This window comes from Giraffa tippelskirchi, chromosome 2 (genome assembly GCF_054371585.1).
Source record: "Giraffa tippelskirchi isolate mGirTip1 chromosome 2, T2T-mGirTip1v1.2.pri, whole genome shotgun sequence".
Taxonomy (NCBI): Eukaryota; Metazoa; Chordata; class Mammalia; order Artiodactyla; family Giraffidae; genus Giraffa; species Giraffa tippelskirchi.
This window is the reverse complement of record NC_137276.1, coordinates 49758437-49774617: the sequence shown is the minus strand read 5'-3', so window position 1 is coordinate 49774617 and position 16181 is coordinate 49758437. Positions and strand designations below refer to the sequence as shown.

Sequence of the window (16181 nt, the reverse complement as noted above, 5' to 3'; positions counted from 1 at the left end):
CCAGCAGCCAAGCAAACCCCAGCGGCTTCCTGTGCAAACATGGGAGGGACACAAGGGGAAGGGAAGGGCCTGCCTAGCAGCCTGAAAGCATCCCTCCCAGCTCTCAAGAACCAGCCACCAGAGCCTCCCCAGATAGGAGAGACCCTGTGCCGACCGGCCGAATCGTCACTTCTGCTCCTGTTGTTGTCATGAAAAACTGAGCTGTGAAGTTCTTAGGAGGTGAACAGAATGATAAACCATCCTTTTCTCCATGGATCCTCAATTCTCCCTTGAGCGCCAGTCCAGGAGCCCAGGACACGCCCTTCTGTGCCTGAGCCCAGTGATCAGAGGGGTCAGGGCTTCATGCTGGAGAAAGTGTGTCAAGTGGTGAACCCGAGCTGAATCCCAATCCCAGTTCTCTTTTTTACACGCTATGTGACACTGAGCAATACTCTGTACCTCCCTGTGCCTTTCCTTCTCTACCTAGAAAATGGTGCTAATAAAGACCTGTTGAACCCTTTCCATCAGGGTCACAAGAATCAAACGTGATAATGGATCCCAGAGTGTGTCCTGAACTGCAGAGTAACACGCAGCTATGAGTCATCCCAGGATTGACTCACCGGACTGGCTTTCTCTGACCGTGACCCACTTTGGGTCCTAAAAGCTGGTGAGGACCTCAGGTTGCCAGATGAAAAAACAAAACGTCCAGTGCAATTTGAATTTCAGATAAATACTGGGTACCTATTTTTAACATAAACACGGGATGATTAATTTTATAGAGAAATTTGACTAATATAAACTATGGCCCAAATACAGGGCATACTTATACTAAATTCAGATTTCTCTGAGTGTCCTGTATTTTTAATTTGCTCAATCTGGCAACCCAGCCATGCCAGACCACCAACTGCAATCTCCCTTGCTGCGTCTCGACTCCAAGACCAGCCAGGCTGGGGTCCCAAGCCCACCTCTGTCACTCAGCAACGGTGCGACACGGAGTATTCCAAGGCTTTGTTATCTCGTCTCAGAACTGACGGTGTGCAACCACATGGAGGAGTAAGGAGCTGGGGCCTCCCAGGAGCACCAGTCTGCTCGGGTTCTATGGACCTGCCACACTCCCCTAGCCCTGAGTAGCTATGTGCAGCAGCTTGGATCAGGGTCTGTAGGGGACGCCAGCAGGTTCCCTTTCCCTGGCCACTTCCTGTCCTCACAGCCTGGTGGGGTGTAAGGTGGGGCTGCCTGACCTGTCAGGCCTGGGCTGGCTGCCGGCCAGGAGTCCTGTGAGAGACCAAGAGAACGTGAGACACCAGAGCTTTCGACTCTGCGTTCCCAGGCCGCACACTCGCCGCAAACCTCTGTCATCACATCCTTGTGGCCCAAGAAGCGTCCTCAGCAACAGCAGCTGAAAGCCTTGACGAATGGCCACCGTGCCACAGGCATCCTGTCAGTCAGAGATGAGCCAGCCGGGGACCTCACCCCCAAGGAGCTCAAAGCTTTGTTGGGAAGATGGATTCATAGCAGATAAAGTGGAATAATGCAGTGATTTTTTTTTTTTTTTTAGAATTCTATAAGGAATAGGGGAAGAGAGGAGGAAGTGGTCAGGAACTGGTGACTAGGGAACAGAGAGACACATTCCAGGCAGAGGGACTACCACCCCAAGGAAGTAAGCCAGGACCCACCCTAAGGAAGTAAGTCCAGGGCACTGCAGGCCTAGCAAGAACGGGAGTGTGGGAACTGCTGGCTCCCCTGCCTAGAGAGCCTTGAATGTGAGACATTCGAGAAAGAACAAAAGAGAGAAAAAAATAATATCTGCGCAAAATAACTTATTCCACTCCATGATAGCTGAACAGGAGAGAGAAAAAAAATAATATGTGTGCAAAATAACTTATTCCAGTCCACAATATTTCAACAGCATCGTTCGGGATGATATGGGGAAAAGCATCACGTGAGAAACCATTTTGGAAGAGTCAGAATTTAGTAACAACCATGCAAAGGCTATTTCATTGCTCACGATGAGAAAAAGCTGATTCATGGGGATTCTCCCACAGATCTGGCTTGTTTGACATATTTTAATTCAAAAAGATGATCCTGGTAATGAAAAGAAGACAAAACACTTCTTCAAGTATAATTCTCCCTGCCTCTGGCTACAGCAGCAGTGCATGCATGCCCCATGCCCCAGTGCAGTTTGCCCCATGCCCCAGTGCAGTTTGCCCCATGCATGTCTTCTCTATAGTTGTATCACCAGAGCCTTTGGCCCCTCCCTGAAGGCTGAACTGGAAAACCCACTCGATGCGTTCCTTCTGGGGACCCCATTTCCCCTTGTGCGCTCTGGTGCTTTGCAGGACCCATGCCCAGTGTCTAGCATCTGCAGATGGAGTGTTGGGAGAGCAATTCTCAGAAGTCTGTCTAGGCTCCAGGGTTGACTGTATAAGGGCAGATGCCAACACGTTACCTGCTGACACCCATAATTTAGGTATCGTCTCAGCTAATGACCATTTGCAATGTGTCTGTAATCAACACCACAGTTAACTTATGCAACAATTATTTTCTGGACACTAGCCCTGCAGAAATTCAAAGCCATTCCCCAACTTGGAGCACTCAATGCCGTTAGAGAGACAAACAGGAAAATGGCAAAGTCGTGAAGTCACTTATTTCTCCCTGATGTAAATGCTAGCATATATTCAGCCTGAAACTCAACCCTAACTTAACTGATATATGCCATGGTGTGAGTGAATACCTTCTGCCAGCCAGCCTGTGGGCCGGCATAAGGATAATCTGCTTAGCCTGCATCCAGCTCCCACCACAGGCATATTTTATATCTTTTAGGGCTTGGAATCAAAAGGAAAAATTAAAGTCACCTGGGTTCAAATTCACTAATTTGAAATTTGTGATAATTCTAGAACTACTGGATTATAAGTCACTTTCAATAAAGTCCCACTAAGCCAGTCAATAGTGTGAATAATATCATGATAGAAGTCGAGGGATTTGCTAATTTGTAAACAGATATTTATTGTGCTATGCACTGTGCCACAAAGGGAGATAGCCTAGAGAGCCAGATAGACATGGGCCCCTGCCACAGTGAGTCATCCAGCCTGGCAGGAAAGACAAGCATTCCACAGTAATCCAGTTAAATACTTAATTACGATTATAATAAGTACTTCAAAGGAGAGGGGTATAGCGTGATGTGAAAGCAGACAGCAGAGAAACTTAGCCTGAGGAATCTGCTTTATTGAAGGGGCTTGTGAACTGGGTTCTGAAGTATACATAGGAGTTAAGCAGTAACAGGAGAAAGGTAGAGTCAAAGAACTCTAAGCGGAGGGAACAACCTGTGCAAAGACCCTGAGGCAGGAGGTAGCATGGCATATGGAAGAAGCTGGTAAAAGTCCAGGGTGGCTAGAAAGCCAAGCATGAAGAGAAAAATAGTCCAAGATAAGGATGGAAAGGGAGACTTGTTTAAAGAGACTGATTTTCATTCTTTCAAACTGGGAAGTCATTAGGCAATTCTAAACAAGAGATTGACATGAGCAGATTTGTTCTTTAAAAGCTGCTTCTGAGTGTGGTGCAGAGAATGACAGTGGGCTCCTGCCATCACCCAAGAGAGACATGACAGCAGCTGGGACCACACAGTGACCGTGGAGATGGAAATCAGTGTGCAGGGGTGTAAGAGACCTTTCAAAGATGAGACTTGTGGGACCTGGAAATGGCTTGGTTTAGGGGAGGCATGGAAGAGGGAGAGGGAGCAGTCACGGTGAATCAGATTTCTGGGACCCTCAAAGGAAGAAATGGCCTGTGGAAAGTTCATGGGTTCCATATTAAATGTGTGAGTTTGTGGAGCTGTTCAGGGGACGGATGGAGACAGAGGCTGGGCCCAGACAGGTGACCTGGCCCGGACATGCCATCAGTGCATGGAAGCTCGTGGCAACCACCAGTGTGGCTTGTGCGAGCCCATCAAGGGAGAGAAGAAGAGGTCCCAGGACCAGGTGCAGAGGAAATCCAACCGTCCAGGAGAGGAAGATAAAGGATGAACCATTAGGCTGAGATGTAAAGTGTGTACATCTCCCAAATCAAGATGGGAGAGCTTCCCAGGAAGATGGTGGCCAAGGGTCTTGATTGCACCTTAGAAGTTAAGTCAGATAAGGAGCCAAGTTCCCCCTTCGGCAATCCCCTGGGGGAGGGGAGTCTAAAGGCAGAGTAAATGAGTCAAGGGAATAATAGTGGGTGAGGAGTCAGGAAGCATTTAAAAGAACAAATTGATTTTGAAGGCATAGACATAAATAGGAACTTACCACACCATGAATAAATATTCATTCTTGTCTCTATATATTCATCAAGGCAGATTCCAAGGCCTTGTTTACAGCGTGATTTGACAGTAGCTGTTTTGCCTCATTCATGTTGCCTGAGGGAAACTGCACTCTTTCACCTGAAAAATGCTCTTATGAGCCAGACTTTTCAGCCATTTGAGGCTGGCTTCCTTCAAACAATGGAAAACAGGGAGCAGGATGGTTTTGTGCTGGCCTCCGAAACACGTGTTTCAGCAGCAATGACAGTGAGTCTGTGACCCCCAGCACAGGGTGATGGCTCCCTAAATGTCCACAGAATAAGTGGAAGCATGGCCTTCTGCACCTCTATCTTGTCCATATGTGACATGCACTGATTTCACCCTCATCCCGAAGTTGTACCCAAGGGAAGCTGCAGACAGAGGAGTATGCTCTCTAGTTAGTGACACAAACCTGAGCTTTCCAAATCACCTTAAGACCCAAGGCCAGGGGTCCTGCCCAATAGAACTTCTCTCTTTTGTTTCTTTTCTGTGTCTGTTAGCCCTCCATTAAAACTCAAATGGAAGACATCCAATTCAGAGCATTGCCACAAACATTTATCTGGCTTCTGTGTTGGTATGTTTGGTACATGAGGGCAAATAAGACTCCTTTCCTGGACTCATGGAATTTTCTCTCTAGTTGAGGAGCGAATGAAGTAACCATCAGTTCCTATGACACATGGGTTATGATGGGTGACCATATGGCATGAGCTATGGAAAAGGTGAACCCAGCGTGTGGTCGGGACAAAAAGGACAGCCTCGGGTGTCAGGGAGGTGGCTAGCCAGGTAGTGAGCAGCACAAAGTGCCTCTGGGCATCTTCAAAGAAATGCACTCCACAAACTTGAGCTATTACGATTATTAATATTATTAATAAACTACTGTGGACTGGATTAACATCCAGGAGCTACAAGATGAAAACAGTCTTCTGGAAACCCCAGTGGTCTGCATTTATAGTGTGCATAGTGAATTTATTTTAACTAGTTCACACTTCATTCTGAATACTCTTAAAATTCTCCTGGGCAGCTTTTGGGTTCTTTTAGCTGTCAGAACAGATACCCAAGGCTTCTGCCAACAATACATTAAACACTTCTTCCTTGTGAGTGGATTCAAGTTCGACCACTCTAGTTGTCTTTACTGCAAAACCTGAGTTATTAATTCACACAGGAAAAGGGCCTTTGGGCCAATGTGACTAGCAAAAAGTGATTCACAACTAAGCCAATCATATTAAAAATCCCAAAGGCTTGAAACAAGTTCCTAAAGGTTTCTTGGGCCAGACACAAATTCATGAACATTGGAAGGGATATAAAACTACCTTGCCTATATTAGGAATTTTGTTGAGTTCAAATGTGAAATTAAAACAAAATTGAAAGCCAATTGTATTACTGACATTTAAAGGTATCTTTTGCACTGAATATCTGCTTGGTTTTTTGGTCTGAGGGGTTCCAACAAGGTTACTTTTCTTCTTCTCTCTAGATGGGCAGCAACGTCAGCAAATGTCAGCATGAAAAGAAGTTTTAAAACTACAGATCCTAAAACCCAACAAGGCAGACACCTGCAGCCCCCACTCCTGTAACAGGTATGGAACTAATTCAAGAGCCGAGCCCTGGAAACCCCTTCAGTTTGAGCTACTCTGCTGAAGGTTCCACCGGGTATCTGGGAGATTAGAGGGTAGGAGTGGGGAAGCTGAAGCCAACCTTATGATCAGCCCATTGAACCCAGGTCAATCAAGTAAGAGTGGAAGAAAGTATCTGAATGAAGCCAGCAAGAGGGAGGTCTCTCTTCTTCCTGAGGCAGAAAGAATGCGGTTATTTTCTGAATACTCTAAATACCAGCGATCAGCTTTCGTTAACTGTTTGGAATTCTGACACAAACCCTAGATCAGTTTGGGATTTTTTGGTCACATACAACAGAAACAGCAACTAGACAAATAAATCAGAAACAGATAAGTATTAAAAGGAAATGGGAACCCTTGTAGACTCAAGGTGAAGGTTGAAGTTCTAAGCCAGGAAAGGACAAAAAGAAGGTGCTGCCGCTAACAAAGATGGGCAGGAAGGCTTCATCCTCACATTTCTCCAGGAGAAACAGTGCCATAGGCTGCCCTTGGTCTCACATGTGCCCTTGGCCTTGAGAGGTCTCTGCAGGCTCCTTGACTTTCATCCCCATGAAGACTGAAGGCCAAGAAGGGAGGAAACTTCCCAAAAGGTATCAAGTGTTCTTACTCAAAGGAGGGGATGGAAGATGAGTGTTTAAAAAATAATAAATATCTGCTAGTAGTAGGTGCTATTTAATTGACTGGGGGTGTTTACTTAACTCTAAGATTCTAATTTAGATCCCCAAGTATCCTATTTCCATGTTATTGTGGAAGTAGAGAAACCCCAGTGTTACTGAGTTCAGTCATTGTTGAGGTCAAAACCCCAGCATTCAAGATACCAGAAGACTCCCTGACTCTATTGTTAAGACCTCAAGATACAGAAAACTTGACTTACCATGGCTGAAGCAATGGAGGGCCCCCAACTCACCCCAATAATACAGACTCCAGAGGAGGGGGTGGTTCTGGCCCAGGCTCACAGCCCTGCAGGGTCATCAAGGACTTAAGAATGTTCTTTTGTCCACCAGACGGTCCTCAGCAAATTGACCTTGAGTCAGCATTGTTTCTCCCTCAGGGTTGCAAAGTGAACGCCTCATTGTTACGAGTTGAATTGTGTGTGTGTGCGTGCACGAGCGCGTGTGTGTGTCTGTGTGTGTGCACTCAGTTGCTCAGTGGTGTCCAACACTCTGGTCCCATGGACTGTAGCCTACCAGGCTCGTCTGCCCATGAAATTCACCAGTCAAGAATACTGGAGTGGGTTGCTCTTTCCTACTCCAGGGGATCAAACGAATATAGTTTCAGGCTTCTTGTGTGCAATAAAGCAAAAAAAAGGGCACCAAGAGAGTGGAGACAATGGGGATCGTTCCTTTGATCAGAAAGGCAATCATTTCCCCAGACATCAGAATGCTTCCACCTCTGTGGTCAGAACTAGCTGTGTGGGGGTCTGAGATCATGAGCATTAGCTTCCGCAGGTATTTGAGCCAAAGCAGAGGAGGGAACAGGGGGTGGGGATGGCATAAGGTGGGCCAGGTGGGTGGGCCAGGCTGCTGCCATCCCCTTTCATGTGTCTTCTAAGCGGCACTTACTGTTCTCTCTGGGGCGCAAGAGCACTGATTTTCAAGGCACATAAAGACAGTCTTTTCCAGGGCCAGTCAGTGGTGCCTCATCAGCTCATCCAGTTTACTAGAACTTGAGGTGCTTTGCTTCCTCTGGCAGCCCCAACTCAACCCTTTCATTCATAATAAGAAGTCAGCCTGCCAACAAATCAGCATTAGAAGCCTATCAGAGTGCTGTGGTCAAGAGACAGGAAGCAGAAAACTCTGAGGAAGGCCGGCCTCTGGGATTAGATCAGTGCTACTAGTGTGGTGGCATCGGGCTGTTGTGGGACAGCTTGTAGGTGACCTTCTATGAGGAGCCAGGGTGGGATTTGGGACTCCCAACATGCGGCCCTACCACCCTGGTGGAGGATCTTCATTCTCCATCCCTAGCAGACCTGTTCAGGCCCCTATGCTTACCGTGCAGGCCAGCCAGTCTAGCAGGGGCATGCTGCCTCTCCAGCTTCCTCTGCTAACGTGAATGGGGAGGCTGTGTGAGTGTTTCATCTGGCAGATGAGGCTCACAGCACCCTGCTAGAAGTTTACTGTCCCAAATGGCCCCCACTTGAGCCCAGTCTAGGGTCTATACCTACTATTTTATCTAACTTTTCACATACTCGTCCCCGGCCCTGGCCAGGCCTGCTCTAGGCATCGGAGGTATGTACCCACTAGTAGTGATCAGGCTCCCAGTCAGGAAGCAGCATCGTCAGAAAGAATACAGAAGGGAATGCAATGAACCACCTCACACATGTTAGGATGTCTACTGTAAAAAAATCAATGACATCATCGACTCAATGAACATGAGTTTGAGCAAACTCCAGGAGAGAGTGAAGGACAAGGAAGCCTGACGTGCTGTAGTCCACGGAGTCGCAAAGAGCGGGACATAACTGAGTGACTGAACAACTACAATTACAAGTATCAGGAAAACAAACCCAGAAATTGGAACTCTTGTGCACTGTTGGCAGGTGTATAAAGTGACACAGCTGATATGGAAAATAGTATAATGACTCCTCAAAAAATTAAAACTAGAACGATCATGCAACCCATCAATTCCATCTCTGAGTATATGCCCCCCAAAATTGAAAGCAGGATCTTGAACAGACATTCAGACAGCCATGTTCACAGCAGCATTATTCATAATAGCCAAAAAGTGGAAGCGACCTCAGTGTCGACTGACAGATGAATGGATAAACAAAATGTGACATATACATACAATGCAACATTATCTTAAAAAGGAAAGAAATTCTGACACATGTTGCAGCATGGATGATCCTTGAGGACATGATGCTAAGTGAATAAATAGGTCACAAAAAGATAAATACTGTCTGATTCCACTCAGCTGAGGTACCTTAGAGTAGTCAAATTCATAGATACAGAAAGAAGAAAGGTAGTTTCTAGGGGCTTGGGGAGGAGAGAATTCAATGAGTACAAAGTTCAGTTTTGCAAGATGAAAAAGTTCTGGAGATGGATGGTGGTGATGACTGCACAACAGTATGAATGCACTTAATGCTATTGAAACGTACACTTAAAATGGTTAAGAGTAAATCTTGTGTCCTGTGTATGTCACCACAATTTTAAAAGGAAGAAGAAAAGAATGTAGTGAAGGGGCTATAACAGAGGTGTAGGCAGAAATGGGGACACCCCAGGAGGTGGAGTCACTCAGGAAGTGACAGCCAGGGTAAGGGCAGCAGGGAGAGTCAGAGTCCAGGGGAGGAGCCATAGTTAGAGAAGACTGCAGTGGCACCCCACTCCAGTACTCTTGCCTGGAAAATCACATGGACGGAGGAGCCTGGTAGACTGCAGTCCATGGGGTCACTAAGAGTCGGACATGACTGAGCAACTTCACTTTCACTTTTCCCTTTCATGCACTGGAGAAGGAAATGGCAATCCACTCCAGTATTCTTGCCTGGACAATCCCAGGGACAGCAGAGCCTGGTGGGCTGCCACCTATGGGGTCGCACAGAGTCGGACACGACTGAAGCGACTTAGCAACAGCAGCAGCAGTGTTGCCCAGACGTCACCCACAGTCAGAGCAGGAAGCAAGCAGAGGGACAGAAATGCCTGGCATGCTGGGTTCCCCTCAGTCCAGGCTCCTACCAGCACCTCCCTCTGGCCACACCCAAGGGCAAGTCAGAGAGTGAAGGATCCCAGGTGAGGCAGGCTGTAGGGGCTGTGCCCTCTTGGGGTGGCTCTGGGATCAGGGCAGTCAGCAAGCGGACAGTCTAGTGGCTCCTGAGCACCTGGTTCTTTTAGGTTAAGGAGAGGCTAGTCAAGAAAGAAATACATTTTATTTTAGACTGTGCTCAGAACCACAAAGGAAATAAACCAGGCACTGTGACAGACGGTGAGGAGGAAACACCCCCATGGAATGCCAGGGAAGTTCTCTCTGCAAAAATGACACATCTGAACTTGAGGCACTGTATTTAGTCATGGTTCTCCAGAAGAACAGAATCAATATATACACACATATACACATACATATACACACACATACACACACACACACACACACATATATATCCTATTATTATATATATACAACCATGTGTGTATATATATATATATGTATACACCCATGTTCATATATATATATGTATATGAACATGAAGAGAGAAGGAGATTATTGTAAGGAACTGGCTCATGTTATGATGGGGCTGGCAAATCTAATATCTTTAGGCAAGCCGACACACTGGGCACCCGAGGGGGAGTTGATGTTGCAAGTCCAGTCCAAAGACTAGAAGTAGGATTGCCTATTGCTCAGGGGTTCTCAGTCTCGTGGACAAGTCCCACTCACATTGTGGAGTATAAACTGCTTAACTGGCATTTGACCAAAACCTGGGCACTATGGTCCAGCCAGGCTGACACGTAAAATCAACCATCACAGGCACCCTTGCCCATCCACAGTAGCGTGTCATCTTATAAGATGCCACTAGGCTGGGTATCATATTCACACCCTGCACTTCTTCTCTTTGCAGAGAAAAAGAAATTCCCACTTTGCAATTGCATCTGATCATCGGGAAGCTCTAGTTTTGTGGGAAGAAAGCTGCATCCAACCCTTCTGAAATCATTACCCAGAAGCACCCACTGGCTGACAGGGACAGGCTTCCTGGCTGGCGGACGATGCAGGGGAGTAAGAAGTGCACGGACGGCTTCAGCGATTCCTCAAGCATTGGCAGTGTGCTGGATGATGCAGACAAGGAGGTGAGCAGCCTCACAGACCGCGCGTTCCGGAGCTTGTGCATCTCAGAGGACGCATCCTTCCATGACTCCGACCTGACCCTGTCCCCGGATATCACCCGCCAGGTGTTCGGGAATTTTCACCAGGGAACAGTGAGCCACACACACAGGAAAAGTGGCATCTGGAGTCAGTTACCATCCCAAGGTACTGAGCATGCAGGCTGGGCGGCCACATTCCAACAGCTGCCCAAGTACGTTCAAGGGGAGGAGAAGTACCCCAAAAGCAGCCCCCCGCTGACACCAGCCCAGAGGAGACTGGAAGTGCCAGTTTCTGGCCTGAGGAGCAGCAACAAGCCTATTTCCAAAGTGTCATCTCTGATCAAATCTTTCGACAGGACCGAGAGCCAACGCTGTGACAGCAGGCCTCCTACCAGCAAGCCTCCAGCTCTCAAAAATCCCCCCAAATTTGCTCCTCTTCCAGAAAGTGGCGTCAACTTCTGCTTCGATTCTGCCTTTTTGACTGTCAGGAGAGTGCCTGCCGAAGTCTCCAGCACACATCAGACCAGCCACCAGCCTGGCCGGAAGCACGGAGAGCAGGAAGCCCCCAAGAATCCCGAAATGGCCAGCCACGACCCCAACAACTTCCTCCCAACACCTGAACATGCAGCCAATTCATTCGAGCCGAAGTTCCCCTCTCCTGCCCACAAGGCAGCCACCAGTGAACCTGGAAGGGGCCAGGAGTGGGCTCGTAAAGGGACCTTTCTCCATAGTGAGAACAGTGCTTTTGAGTCATGGAATGCCCACCAGCCGAGGCTACCCGAGAGGAAGGATGCTGCTGACACTGTCCCAGAAAGCAAGGCTCTCAAGCATTATGAGGACACGCCCTTGTTAAGAGAGCCCCCGGCCCTTGAGCACAAAACCTCCCCCTGCCATGTCTGGGCCAACTGCGGTCAGGAAGAAAACAAGATGGCTGCAGGGACTCTCTCCACCTCTGGAACCTGGGTATCGAGGGATTTGGGAGCCCAGATATTTGCTATGGAAGAAAAAACTTCCAGCTCACAGCCTGACCCTCCTCCACTGAAACCGACCCATGCCCCCTGGAGGAAACCAAAGTCTGGCAAGGGAGGGAAAGACAGTCTACAAGATGCTTCGGAAGAGAAGAAACAGGCCAACTGGAGAGGCCCAGCCTTGTATACAAAGCACAATCCCCAGGTGCAATTTCCAGAAAAGGATGCTCTTGACATGCCTGTGGAGCCCCACGAGCATTACGATCCTCCTTTCAACATCAGTAAGCTTCTGACCCCCGTCATACCCACCAAACAGGTCCTGGAGTCATCTGACAGCCAGCCAGTGGAGATAACCCCTTCACCCCCAGGACAGCTAAATGGATACCAAGAGAAGGAGCCCAGTGAATGTCAGTCCCGGGACAGCTACAAATCCAAAGCCCCCAGCCTGCTGTTCAACCTCAAAGATGTGCGGAAGCGTGTAAAAAGCACGTACAGTCCCTCACCTCTCATGAAAGGCCTGGATGAGAAAACCGGAGACATGCAAGAATCCCTGAGCAATGGCGGACTCCTTCCCAATGGGCTCGAGGAAAGCCCTCCAGATGAGTTCTCTAAGGAGACACCAGATGATGGCCCTTCTGTGCCACTCATCAGTACCCAGAAGGACCCCAAAGCTGACCCTAATGCAGCCTCTGCAGACAACTACCTAACTCCCACCTCACCATCAACTATCGCCAAAGCCCCCTTCTGTGTCAACGGTGAGGCTGCCAACAAAAACAACTATGAGAAGGACGATACCAATGGAGAACCGGAGATGGGTAACACCAGGCCTGGCTGGCGTTCGGACTCCAGGCAACGCCGCCACAGGAAACATCTGTCCCTGAAGCTTTGCAGCGAAGACCCCGAGACAGGGAAGGCTGCAGAGACCCCAAAGACCCCCGGCCTAGAGAATGGATTCTTGAGATCCATCTCTCAAGAGACAGAACCGGAGAGAGAGGCAGGACTTCAGAACCCAAACTTCAACCCGAAATTCTCCCCAGGGCCCCTTTCTCCCGAGGAGGAAGATGTGTTTTATAGTGACAGCCAGTCTGATTTTATGCCATGCCTCAAAAGTAAGGCCAAATTCAGCACCAGCTCTTCAGATCAGTCCTTTGCCTCTTTCGAGGATCAGCAGAAGACGTGGTTCATGGAGACTCAGCAGGAAGATGGCAGGAACAACATGAGTGCAGGTGACAGTCGGAAAGATGAGCCGGAGAAAGTGATGGAGGAAGATGAGCTACAGTATGGTGCCGTGAGTAACGGGAACGCATGCGTGGAGGAACACAGCAAGCAGGAATCCTTACCAGAAGAAGAAAGTTTGCCGGGAGGTAGCCCCAGGAAGGCGCCGAGGGAGGAAGCTAATTTCAGAGGCACTGGGACCAGGGGAAGTAAGGCAGATACAGCTCTTTCACATGCCAAAGGCCTTGTCCCTTCACCAGCTTCCACTTCAAACAAGCACATACTCTTCGCAATTAAAGACAACACCCTGAGGGCCACCCCCGTGATCAAACCCATCATGCTGCCCCTCCTGAGGTCCATGTCCTCGGAGTCCCCCCTGGGCAGTGGCCACAAAGAGGAAGAACTGCCAAGGCCAGGCTGGGGCGGGGATGCTGGTCTCTGTGCCCCTGAGAGCCAGGAAATGCCCAGCACGCTGACACCCACCAGTGCATGGGGCACACACGTGAAGGGGGTGGCCTGTGAGGGGCTGGAGGACCACGAGGGGGTGCCCAGTGCCACCAGGTCGGAGACCTCCCAGGCAGCCTCAACGTGGTATGTTCCATCTTCTCCACTCACAGGAGAGGGCCAGGGACTGAAGCCACCCCAAGAGGCCACACAGAAAGTTATAGTGAACAATGGCAAGAGCTGTTCAACAGACCCAGTGAAGCTGGATGCTCCAAGGTGCATCCCTACCATCACTTTGTCGGAAGATGACCCAGAAGACCAGCTACCCCCACAGCAGCTGGGAACCTTTTGGGAAGAGCAGGTGCAAGGGTTCAATAGTCACTTTTTGTCTACCCCCAGAGCAGGGCCCCCAGGGAGAAGATGGGTCACTGGTGAACTGGCGGCTTCCCCCAATGCCAGCTCCCTGGAGGAGAGTAGTGTGTGCTCCCCGGCCGCCAGCAGCATTTGGGACGATGCTTCCCAGGCCCCTAGTGAGCCTGGCCTGCTGCCAGGGGAGCCTCCCCACAGCAGCCCCTGGGCCAGCCACAGCCCTGGCAGGGTGGCCCGGAGGGAGGACCTGACACATGCCCTCACGTGGGAAGCTGGCCCTGACCCCCAGCTGGAGCCATCAGCTGAAGACCTCAGGACGCTTTCTCCAAGGGGCTCACTGCTAGACGTGGCCACCAGCTCGGCCAGCCTCCTGGAGAAGCCAGAGCCTCCTGCTCAGCTGGAGAGGGCTGCTGGCAAGCCACCTGCAGTCCCGCCCAAAACAGAGAAGGCCCTGCGGCGGGCAAAGAAGCTGGCAAGCAAGAGGAGAAAGATCGACCAGCCACAGGAAAAGCATGGAGAACGCCGGGAAGAAAAGCTGAACCCTGAGGACTCAGAGCGTAGGCCACTGTCCCCCGGAGACAGGCCCCGTCCCAGGTTCCCTGTGGTCCGCTCCCTGCCCCCTCCCGTGCACCGCCACTCGGTGTCCGCGTTTTCAGAGCCAGTCCAGAGGAGGCCTGCGGGGCCCCAGTCCCTTATACCCCAGCCCCCTTACCCTGCCACCCAGAAGGTCCTCCAAGACCCCCAGTCTGGAGAGTACTTTGTCTTCGATCTGCCACTCCAGGTGAAAATCAAGACCTTCTATGACCCAGAGACAGGCAAATACGTCAAGGTCTCCATCCCATCCTCTGAGGGGGGTTCCCCTGAGCCAACCCCACCGGATGCCCTTGCTGCTCCCTACGTGCTGTACCCCGGCTTCCGGCCCCTGCCCGTGACGGCTCTGATGCCCCTGCGCTGCTCCTCTCAGCTCTCTGCCCCCACCTTCCTAAGGCAGCGCCTTCACACTGCCGAGGTAGCTGGCCTCAGGCCCCAGAGCGCCCACGATGTGAGGCTGCAGCTGCCCTCTGAGGCTCCCGGCAACCCCACCCAGCCCTCTGCAGGCCAGCGCCCCGAAGGGCCTCCCCAGAGTGCAGGGCAGGAGGGGGGAGATGCTCCAAGCCTGGGCATCATCTCCACCAATGACCTAGAGGACTTTGCCACAGAAGGAATTTCTTGAGAATCATAGTGGACAAACCCGCCCCCGACCCCACAACAAACCCAGAAAAGCTACTTCCCTCTCCCCTCAAACAATCACACACACACACACATATCAACTCATACTCAGCCATTTAAGATCCCTAAAATTTGTGAGGAAGCCGAGATCCTGAGAAAACCCAACCTGAAGGGCTCGCCTCCCTGGGAGAGCGCTGCTCTGCTCACATAAGCAGAGTCCCTTCAGAGCTCCTGGATCCCGGACCCACTCCTCTTCCTTTCTCCTTCCCTCCCTGACTCCCTGTCTTTCTCCCCTGACCCTGGCACTCATGTGTGTCCAGCCTGATTCCTAACAAGCCTTTCCCTCAGCATCCCACCCACTTCTCCTCAAGGGCCAGCTCACAGCCTGAGCACACCTAAGGCCCCTAGAAACGCTGCACCCCGCTGAGCCCTGGCTGGCAAGCACACCACCCAGAACATCCCCTTCTAGGTCAGGTCACACAGGGGCCACCCCACCCTCGCTCAGACCCAGCAGCTCTTCCGGCTCACCTTAGGGGGGAAATGGCTGAGGAGCAACCCAAGGCAATCTTGCAGAAATATTTATTTGAATAGAATGGGTTTTCTTTACTGAAGAAACTTTCCTCTGGAGGCTATTTTCTGATCACCTTGTAAAAAGTGAAACAAGTTTGCAGATGAGGTGCTGTCCCTAGACTCCTATCTTTCTTCTGTGGGCAGTGGTGGGTCTGTGCTGGTGAGTAAAGAGGCGTGCCCTTCAGGTTTGCCATCAAGATTGGGCGGCTACCCAGGGTCTCCACTTGGAGCAGAATGGCCTCGGCCCTCACCCACTGCAGTTCCAGCATCCCTGCCTTCTCGGGCTAGGCTCTCCACTAGCGCTGGGGCAGCAAAGATGAGGGAGACCCTACCCACCATCAAGGATGACCGGGACCCAAGTCAGACCCTGACAGTCCCGATTTAATCACTGGTACCTGTGCCCTCTGCTCAAAAGGAAATCACACTCCTCCCAAGTCCCTCTGGGATTTGGAGGAAAGAATCTGAATCAATTCAGGGTAACAGGGTGCAGTGACCACCTCTGCACCACTGAGAGCAGTGAGGGTCTGTGAGCCGATGCCCACTGTGGACAACATGCTGGGAAAGAAGCAGGACAGCCTCATAGGCCTCTACCTGGGGCTTCCGCGGAAGCTTCTTAATTTTTGCGCTGTGGGAAAGACGGGGGCTAGAGTGTCTTCCTCTTCGTTTAGAAGGGGCAGCTGTCGAGACAGCTGTCAGGACTGCACTGCTCACGTCC

The 16181-nt window shown here is 50.3% G+C and overlaps 1 protein-coding gene across 15 annotated transcripts in view; it reads left to right on the top strand.

Annotated features, from left to right (window-relative positions):
• The window catches only part of C2H10orf71 (chromosome 2 C10orf71 homolog), a 53101-nt gene extending 37521 nt beyond the window's left edge, over positions 1–15580 (top strand). For 8 of the 15 annotated variants that reach the window (XM_081561563.1, XM_081561566.1, XM_081561551.1 and 5 more), the window contains 2 exons: positions 5766–5868; positions 10451–15580. In XM_081561563.1, coding sequence (XP_081417689.1) covers positions 10596–14900 — 4305 coding nt within the window. In that variant the 5' untranslated portion in view covers positions 5766–5868; positions 10451–10595 and the 3' untranslated portion in view covers positions 14901–15580. Of the gene's footprint in view, positions 1–997; positions 1665–5765; positions 5869–10450 lie in introns of those variants that run through there. The other 7 variants (XM_081561589.1, XM_081561587.1, XM_081561588.1 and 4 more) reach the window with 3 other exon arrangements.
• The last annotated feature ends 601 nt before the right edge of the window (positions 15581–16181 follow it).